Source organism: Oreochromis aureus, linkage group 11 (assembly GCF_013358895.1).
Source record: "Oreochromis aureus strain Israel breed Guangdong linkage group 11, ZZ_aureus, whole genome shotgun sequence".
NCBI classification, from domain to species: Eukaryota; Metazoa; Chordata; class Actinopteri; order Cichliformes; family Cichlidae; genus Oreochromis; species Oreochromis aureus.
Genome location: NC_052952.1, coordinates 17732663 through 17743246, shown reverse-complemented (window position 1 = coordinate 17743246; position 10584 = coordinate 17732663). Strand labels below are relative to the sequence as shown.

Sequence of the window (10584 nt, the reverse complement as noted above, 5' to 3'; positions counted from 1 at the left end):
GTAAACAAAAATGTAAGTAAACAGTAGTAAATTCAGCCAGAAACTGTGTGTGGTTTTTGAGTAACCCAATTATGGCATGCTATTATTTAAGAATCTGAGCAAGCTGTTTTAAACAGCCACACCTACAAGAAGAGTTGGAATGTTTTCCCTTTGACAGAAGGAAGGGGTATATACAGTATTGCACAACTTGTTCTTGCACCAGTGATTTATTTGTGCAGTAATATTTTCCACTATTCAAAATATTGAACACAGTGTTCTGTTCTTCTAAAAACCATTTTTGTCCAACGTTTTTTCTCCTGGGCTGGAGAATGACTTGCACTTTTGTTCTTGTGAATTAGTTGCACTGCCTCCTAAACCCTCATATGCCGAGGTACAGTTTATTTTGTACCATTTGCAGGACATTTTACAAGCAAAACAAATTTATTTTATTTCAGTTAGAACAACTAGACATCGACACCTGCATTCTAGACCTACCTGGTGAATATTCTCATATAAATTCATCTCAACAAATAAGAAAACTCGTATGTCATACAGTATGTGGGCAATCAAAATAAACTTGAAAAACTGCTTTGCTCTTTGTTAGTTTGTGAGAAGGTGGCTCTTAACAAGCCAGGTGGCATTCCTCCTGCAAACACTGTGCTGCCTGAAACTGCTTGCACCTTATAGGAGCAGCAGCTGATCAGAACAGAGCAATATGGTAAGCAGTATTATATGTGTAACATCTTTTGACTTGTTGCTTTGCAGTTTGTCATCATGACTGAAAACAGCAGACTAACCATGATGAAAAGGATCTCTGCTATTTATTTGACTTTTTTGTCAGGTTAGTACAACACATTTTTATTTTATGTACAATTTATATAAATTTAGCTATATAAAGTTTGATTCAATGTAACATGATTAAACAGAAATATTTTGTCTATAATTCCACAGTTTTTTGCTCGTTCACACTGGGATCTTCAGACTTCCACCTTATTACTCTCACTGAGAACTACACACAAGCCAAGAATTATTGCAGAGTTATGTACACTGATTTAGCAACAATTTACAACTTAGCAGATATGGATAATCTGGTTACTTTAGCTTCAAATATAACTGAAAACGCTTGGATAGGACTGGAGATGGGAGCTATGTGGATGTGGCATTGGTCTTTGCCTGGTCAAGTAACAGATTTTTTTAAGTGGAAATCAGGAGAAGTAATAACACATGATCAAGAAGAATGTGCAGCAATGGATCAATTCGGTGGGTGGTTTGTCAGTGCCTGTGGAGTTCTAAGAAAGTTTGTCTGTCAAGGTAAGTAAAATGACAATATTTTATTTCAGAGATCAATAACAATAATAATAATAATAATAATAATAATAATAATAATAATAATAATAATGATAAATTTAATAAAATTACAGGGAATCATACTGGTTATTTCATTTTTGTTAACGAGTCCAAATCGTGGTGGGATGCTCAGAGTCATTGCAGGAACTTGTCACCTGATCTAGTTAGCATACACTCTGAAGCAGAGAATATGGCAGTGCTCAACGTGTCTGCATCACAAAGTGTCTGGATTGGGCTGTTCAAAGACCCCTGGATATGGTCGGATGGAAGTAACTCATCTTTTCGTTTCTGGAGAGCTTCTCAGCCCAGCTATCTTCATAATCAGGATTGTGTTGCTGCGGTATTTCAAGATAATGGGAAGTGGAATGAGCAAAACTGCAGTAACCAACTTAATTTTGTTTGCCGTGGGGGTAAGTTTGTGTTATTTATTTATAAATTGTACATATTTACTATGTCAGCAAAGTTATATTATAACTTTTTGTTTTCTATTACACATGACACAACAATCTATATCTGTCCACTCATTGCTCACCTTTACATCAAGGAAATCATTTTCAACACTGCCATTCACAATAGACAGTGGCCTGTAATTCAGACAAAAGTACCTTAAATTAATTTGATTGCAGCTGCTGCTACCAAACAGTCAAGCACCACTACCACAACAGAAGGAACAGCTGCAGGTGGAGTGAGAACACCAAATACCACAGAGTTTATGTCACCTACATCAAGTACTCATCTCCAAAGTACAACTACAGAAATGTCATCTTTGACACAGCCACCTCCTGCAACTACTGTGAATTTAACTACAAGTGGTGACTCTATATTAACAACCCCGGGAGGAATTTCAGCCCGGATCCCAACAACACAGACAGGGATTTCAGTCCCAAACACTACAGCACATCTAGAGATTTCACCCCAGAACACTACAATACAGAAAGGGACTTCAGTCCAGAACACTACAACCTACATAGGAAGTTCAACCCAGAACACTACAATACAGAAAGGGACTTCAGCCCAGGACACTACAACCTACATAGGAAGTTCACCCCAGAACACTACAATACAGAAAGGGACTTCAGCCCAGAACACTACAACCTACACAGGAAGTTCAACCCAGAACACTACAATACAGAAAGGGACTTCAGCCCAGAACACTACAACCTACATAGGAAGTTCAACCCAGAACACTACAATACAGAAAGGGACTTCAGCCCAGAACACTACAACCTACATAGGAAGTTCAACCCAGAACACTACAATACAGAAAGGGACTTCAGCCCAGAACACTACAACCTACACAGGAAGTTCAACCCAGAACACTACAGCATTCATGGGGACTTCAGTCCAGAACACTACAACCTACATAGGAAGTTCAACCCAGAACACTACAGCATTCATGGGGACTTCAGTCCAGAACACTACAACCTACATAGGAAGTTCAACCCAGAACACTACAGCATTCATGGGGACTTCAGTCCAGAACACTACAACCTACATAGGAAGTTCAACCCAGAACACTACAATACAGAAAGGGACTTCACCCCAGAACACTACAACCTACATAGGAAGTTCAACCCAGAACACTACAGCATTCATGGGGACTTCAGCCCAGAACACTACAACCTACATAGGAAGTTCAACGCAGAACACTACAGCATTCATGGGGACTTCAGTCCAGAACACTACAGCATTAATAGGAACTTCAACCCCGAACACTACAACACTTACAGGGACATCGGTCCACAGCACTACAGCATTAATAGGGACTTCAACCCCAAACACTACAGCATACATAGGGACATCGGTCCAAAACACTACAGCAAATGTAGGGATTTCAGCCCTGAACATTACAGCATACATAGGGACTTCAACCCTGAACACTACAGCACATACAGGGACTTCAGTCCAGAACACTACAGCATACATAGGGACTTCAGTTCAGAATACTACAGCATTCATAGAGAATTCGGTCCAGAACACTACAGCATACATAGGGACTACAACCCCAAAAACTACAGCATACATAGGGCCTTCAACCCCAAACACTACAGCATACATAGAGACTTCAACCCCAAACACTACAGCATACATAGAGACTTCAACCCTGAACACTACATCATACATAGGGACTTCAGGCCAGAGCACTAAAGCATACATAGGGACTTCGGTCCAAAACACTACTGAACACATAGGGACTTCACTCCAGAACACTACAGCATACATAGAGACTTCAACCCCAAACACTACAGCACACATAGAGACTTCAACCCCAAACACTACAGCACACATAGAGACTTCAACCCCAAACACTACAGCACACATAGGGACTTCAACCCCAAACACTACAGCATACATAGAGACTTCATCCCTGAACACTACAGCACACATAGAGACTTCAACCCCGAACACTACAGCATACATAGGGACTTCAGTACAGAACACTACAGCATACATAGAGACTTCAACCCCAAACACTACAGCATACATAGGGACTTCAACCCCAAACACTACAGCATACATAGGGACTTCAACCCCAAACACTACAGCATACATAGGGACTTCAACCCCAAACACTACAGCATACATGGGGACTTCGGCCCAGAACACTACAGCATACATAGGGACTTCATCCCTGAACACTACAGCATACATGGGGACTTCGGCCCAGAACACTACAGCAAACGTAGGGATTCCAGCCCTGAACACTACAGCATACATTGGGACTTCAGCCCAGAACACTACAGCATACATAAGGACTTCGGTCCAAAACACTACTGAACACATAGGGACATCAGTCCAGAACACTACAGCATACATAGGGATTTCAGTTCAGAATACTACAGCATACATAGAGACTTCAACCCCAAATACTACAGCATACATAGGGACTTCACTCCAGAACACTACAGCATACAAAGGGACTTCAACCCTGAACACTACAGCATACATGGGGACTTCAGTCCAGAACACTACAGCATACATAGAGAATTCGGTCCAGAACACTACAGCATACATAGGGACTTCAACCCCAAACACTACATCATACATAGGGACTTCAGTACAGAACACTACAGCATACATAGAGACTTCAACCCCAAATACTACAGCATTCATAGGGACTTCAGTACAGAACACTACAGCATACATAGAGACTTCAACCCCAAACACTACAGCACATACAGGAACTTCAGTCCAGAGCACTACTGAACACATAGAGACTTCAACCCCAAACACTACAGCATACATAGGGACTTCAGTACAGAACACTACAGCATACATAGAGACTTCAACCCCAAACACTACAGCATACATAGAGACTTCATCCCTGAACACTACAGCACACATAGGGACTTCAACCCCAAACACTACAGCATACACAGAGACTTCAACCCCAAACACTACAGCATACATAGAGACTTCAACCCTGAACACTACAGCACATACAGGGACTTCAGTCCAGAACACTACAGCATACATGGGGACTTCAACCCCAAACACTACAGCACATACAGGGACTTCAGTCCAGAACACTACAGCATACATAGGGACTTCAACCCCAAACACTACAGCATACATAGAGACTTCAACCCCAAACACTACAGCATACATAGGGACTTCAACCCTGAACACTACAGCACATACAGGGACTTCAGTCCAGAACACTACAGCATACATAGGGACTTCAACCCCAAACACTACAGCATACATAGAGACTTCAACCCCAAACACTACAGCATACATAGAGACTTCAACCCCAAACACTACAGCACATACAGGAGCTTCAGTCCAGAGCACTACAGCATACATAGGGACTTTAGTTCAGAATACTACAGCATTCATAGAGACTTCGGTCCAGAACACTACAGCATACATAGGGACTTCAACCCTGAACACTACAGCATACATAGAGACTTCAACCCTGAACACTACAGAATACATAGGGACTTCAGGCCAGAACACTACAGCATACAAAGGGACTTCAACCCTGAACACTACAGCACATACAGGGACTTCAGTCCAGAACACTACAGCATACATAGGGACTTCAGTTCAGAATACTACAGCATTCATAGAGAATTCGGTCCAGAACACTACAGCATACATAGGGACTACAACCCCAAAAACTACAGCATACATAGGGCCTTCAACCCCAAACACTACAGCATACATAGAGACTTCAACCCCAAACACTACAGCATACATAGAGACTTCATCCCTGAACACTACAGCACACATAGACACTTCAACCCGAAACACTACAGCATACATAGAGACTTCATCCCTGAACACTACAGCATACATAGGGACTTCAACCCTGAACACTACAGAATACATTGGGACTTCAACCCCAAACACTACAGCATACATAGAGACTTCATCCCTGAACACTACAGCACACATAGAGACTTCAACCCGAAACACTACAGCATACATAGGGACTTCAACCCAAAACACTACAGCATACATAGGGACTTCAACCCTGAACACTACAGAATACATTGGGACTTCAACCCCAAATAGTACAGCATACATAGAGACTTCAACCCAAAACACTACAGCATACATAGAGACTTCATCCCTGAACACTACAGCACACATAGAGACTTCAACCCCAAACACTACAGCATACATAGGGACTTCAGTACAGAACACTACAGCATACATAGAGACTTCAACCCCAAACACTACAGCATACATAGAGACTTCATCCCTGAACACTACAGCACACATAGAGACTTCAACCCCAAACACTACAGCATACATAGGGACTTCAGTACAGAACACTACAGCATACATAGAGACTTCAACCCCAAACACTACAGCATACATAGAGACTTCAACCCCAAACACTACAGCATACATAGAGACTTCAACCCCAAACACTACAGCATACATAGGGACTTCAACCCCAAACACTACAGCATACATAGAGACTTCATCCCTGAACACTACAGCACACATAGGGACTTCAACCCCAAACACTACAGCATACATAGGGACTTCACTCCCGAACAGTACTTTACACATAGGGACTTCAGTCCAGAACACTACAGCTTACATCGGGACTTCAGTCCAGAACACTACAGCATACATAGGGACTTTACCCCTGAACACTACAGCATACATAGGAAATTCAACCCTGAACACTACACATTCCTCAACTGTAACGGCCAGTGTAATCAGTCAAAATTTGCACCAAGGTATGTTTAAAATATTACGTCTTTGATTTTGTTTTGCATTACAAATTATGCAATTAAGTAATTCTCTTTATGTTTTCTTTCAGAAGGAAACATGATATTAATTCAAGAAAACATGACATGGATTGAAGCTCTGAGTTACTGCAGGAAATATTATTTTGATCTGGTTGACATTAAGACCAAAAACATACAGGACCAGGTTGCTCAAAAGGCAACGAATGCTACATCATCCTATGTGTGGCTGGGTCTACGCTACACTGTTCAATTTAATTTTTGGTTCTGGATTAGGTCAACGTCTAGCTGTTACCAGAACTGGTTACCAGGAGAAGGACCTCAAAGGGATTATGGCAGTGCTGTTAGTGGTGCCATGGAGGCCACTGGGGGGCAGCAGTGGGTAGGTTTGCCCGAGACAGAAAAACTGAATTTTATCTGCAGCACATGTGCTGGATGAATGAGGGCCAGTGCCCCTTAATGTTATAAAAATGTTAACATTTTCATTGTGCTGTATGAAAAAAATAACACATTTTTCCTATACTGACATGTGCACCCCTTGGTTTAAAATTCATGCTGTGTTCAGTTATACCATCAATCCAGTGAACCTTGGGGGCCGTGATCCTGATTGTTTTAATGCTAAGTTATGACATCATATCTCTGTTGAAATACAGCTGCCTCCTCTGTTGTTAATATTGAATTTAATTAGATATGAAAACGTTTTTTAATCTTTGCATTTAATGAATATGACATGTTAATTTTCTACATGTGTCATTTACAAGAGCAGGGCACCGGTTAATCCCTCACCCTCACACAGCCGGCCAAACAAGAGGAAAAAAAGAAAAAGAAAAAATGTTTCTGTTAAGTAGGCGTGCACATTCACATTTATGGGCAGCAGGAAAAATGTGGGAAAATTGATCATCTGTGTGCCTTTCAACTTGGGGTTACTATTTGCATGTTGACCCCCTTGGCTGGGGCCTCGAGTTTGTCAGCCCAGTATGGCCCTGATCCATACTGCCTGCTGAACTCACTGACCTGACCTTCGCTGGCCACTCAGAAGATCTGCAATACAGACATTCACCCTCCTTCCTTTACCCTTGAGGTACACAGAGAACTGATAAACCATGGAAGCAAGACATGATGAAGCCTTATTTAATATGATAAACTGTATATAAATTTTATCTATTGCAGAATTGCATATGTCAAAGAAGTTGTTACAAAATAGTATGTTTTGTATGTTTATCTGTTTTTATATACATAACAAAATGTCTTATTTTTTTAAGTAAATAAATAATCCCTCCAAATACCTGTGTTATTCTTTATCAATTTATAAATGTTTGTATCTCCTTATATAGCTCCTTGATTTAACAAATGAAATGATACAACACAGGAAATATCTTGTGCTTGATACTATAATTTATTATATCTGCTGTCAATTAAAAAACATTAAAATCAAATAGTGATATTAGACATGCACCACGATGAGCAGCTAATCTACTAAATTATGGAAAACATGCATTCATTTGCAAATATTAAATTTTCTAATACCTTACTAGAATGTTAGCACTGGTTTATGTTTTATTGGTATCTAAGAACATTTGCAGTGTGGATTTCAATAACTCCATAAAGTGAGTAAATAGCAGCTTGAAATTCACTGCTAAATCTTTTTTAAGTGCTTTTGCATCCAAGATGAAAATCATGTCACTTCTCAATTCTACGGATCATTACACGAGTGTGTCACAGCTTTTCCCTGAACAGCCATTGGTCCGTGAGTCTCCCATCAGTTCAATGTTAATGTTCCAATTGGGTGCAGTCAGTCAATCAGTCTGTGGACTACTCCCTCCCCTCCTTTTCTCACCCTCATCTCCTCTTGTGTGCTGTCCAGCTGGCTCTGACCCCTGACCTTTCACCCTCACTCCTGACCCTTGGCAACATTCCCACGCCACACCCTTTTGTGCACATCTCTCCATCCTAAACCACTGGTCACTCCCTCTGAATTTTAAGAGATTATGGTGAAACATGATGCATTTCCACTGCGATCAGTGCAATACAACCTAATTTGGCCTAATCCCAATTCAAGTGTGAGATGTGAAACTTACAAAGCAATCTGAGTGTGTGGAAAGTAACACAACAAAAAAATATATCTAGTGATTTAGTCTAAAAACTATACATATAATGTTCAATAAATTTAAAAAAGCAACTAAACATTGCAATTAATTAATGCAACCTCTGCAAAGTAGTGCAAGGTTTATGGCAATATTTTTGATATTCAAATTTAAGAAAATTTTTTTTAACTTCATGTCTTACTACCTGCCTTTGACTGCCCCATCTTTCCTCTCTCTCCATACCTTCTCTTAGAGTGGAGCCCTTTGCAGATCCCTCCCTTCTCTCACTTTCACAGTTAATTGTAGAAAAGGAGATTTTCTTCATTGAAGCCCAGTCTCTTAGGTAACCTCACTCCTGCATGAAATGAGATGGATATCGGTGAAGAGACAGAGAGGGGGACAAGGGACAGGCAAAATGAACGAGAAGTAGTGGAAGATGGATGCAGAGGAGAGCGGACTTAGAAATATTTATTAAAAACACCCACAAAACGTAAGAAAAAATAGCTTAATGTTCCATGTGCATATGGATACATGATTAATAACAACTTCTCTGGGACTAGAATTACTATATTGTTGATGGTGCATTATGTAAGTATTGGAATAATTTATTTTTTCACTTTAACTCATTAATAAGCTGGTTCACAGATTAAAAAAAAAGAATATTTAAACATTTTTGAAGCATTTGAGAGTTCAATACCAAATTTCTACTCACGGCTTATATTTTAATTATCGATCTGCTGACAGGCTACAAATGTCTGAAAGAACTCTGCACATTTTATCATAGCTATTTTTCTATGTGTTTCAATTAATCTTCCAGGGTATTTTATCAAACCATCCACTGCAGGACTGAATCCCAAGCCTAAAGGTTGCTGTGACTGTTCAACCAAAACTTGACAGGGAGTCTGGTGTTGATTGTCCAAACGCAATTCTTGTATTTCATCTCCATATCCAGGAGTTGTGGCTGGACATCATGCTCCCAACTCTCATTCTCTACCTCCTGCAATAGCGCAGAAGTCAACAGAGGAATTAACTGACTGTCCTAAGACTTCATGGTAACTGTTCTCCAGAGATACAGGGTCTGTTCTGGATGACTGTTAACCAGTCATGACATGCATAGTTAGAGCAAATGAAAACAAATAATGAACTCTAAAGGCCAAAAAATGCACAACAGATTTACTTTTTCAAGTGGACCATTATGGCATTTGCTATAATGGTTCAAGTGATAGTCATGTTATATTTGAACTTTATTAGCATTTTTTCTTCAGAGTTATAACAACCACAAGAACTTGGTTCTCAAATTAAAGTCACTTTTGGTAATTTCAGTTAAGTCTCCAGAGGCAGGACTGTGGCCTATCATGTAATTATTGTGGGGTTTACTTTTTCTTTTCTTTTACACTTCTGTATAGAAGTCTGTGTCGATAAGCTCTGTAAGCTATTTAATTTGTTTTAGGAGAACATTATACTAACCTGACGAATTTAATGAGAATAGATATTCAATATTTACATGGATGTTTGTGTTTATATTTCCACAAGAGTTGTTTGTGTGAGTAAATATAATGCTGCATTAATGTTAAGTTGAACTTTTAATTTAATTCCATTGTTCGTATGTTTAAAGTTTAAATTGATCTAATACCCATTATAATGATGTTTAACATAGAATGTCATGATGTGCTTTGCTGACTTAGAAAATATATAATGAATGAAATATTTTCTTTTATCAAGTTGTTTGTGTAGAAAAATAAAGTTTTAGATATCATCTCTGTCTTTGTCATTATTACCAGAGCCACTCAATTTGCAAAAAGGGGAATGATCAATACACAAATATGGATCATGTACAGTGTTAAATGAGACACTTTAGTTATTATTAATAAGAGATTAAAAATACTCTGATTTGCTGAAAGAAAAGAAGCTGCTGTTACCAAGAATAAGGATGAACATAACTGATTATTTGTAAATCATTTATA

General features: G+C 39.5%; 1 protein-coding gene and 1 long non-coding RNA gene across 7 annotated transcripts; both read left to right on the top strand.

Moving 5' to 3' along the window:
* The first annotated feature begins 671 nt into the window (after positions 1-671).
* LOC116325422 (macrophage mannose receptor 1) lies at positions 672-7809 on the top strand. 6 transcript variants are annotated; one of them, XM_039619686.1, is made up of 4 exons: positions 672-820; positions 931-1290; positions 1401-1736; positions 6614-7809. In XM_039619686.1, the coding sequence occupies exons 1-4, from the start codon at positions 754-756 to the stop codon at positions 6973-6975; spliced, it is 1125 nt and encodes a 374-aa protein (XP_039475620.1). In that variant the 5' UTR covers positions 672-753; the 3' UTR covers positions 6976-7809. The 6 variants fall into 6 exon arrangements, with proteins under 6 accessions (XP_039475620.1, XP_031602160.2, XP_039475617.1 ...); XM_031746300.2 differs by having other exon boundaries at positions 6611-7809; XM_039619683.1 differs by lacking the exons at positions 672-820; positions 931-1290; positions 1401-1736 and adding exons at positions 3132-3580; positions 3779-4669; positions 4901-6527 and having other exon boundaries at positions 6611-7809.
* A 1165-nt stretch (positions 7810-8974) lies between these two features.
* LOC120442685 lies at positions 8975-10376 on the top strand. Its single transcript, XR_005614861.1, has 2 exons — positions 8975-9208; positions 9438-10376. It is a non-coding gene; the product is annotated as an uncharacterized LOC120442685 (long non-coding RNA).
* Positions 10377-10584: the final 208 nt, after the last annotated feature.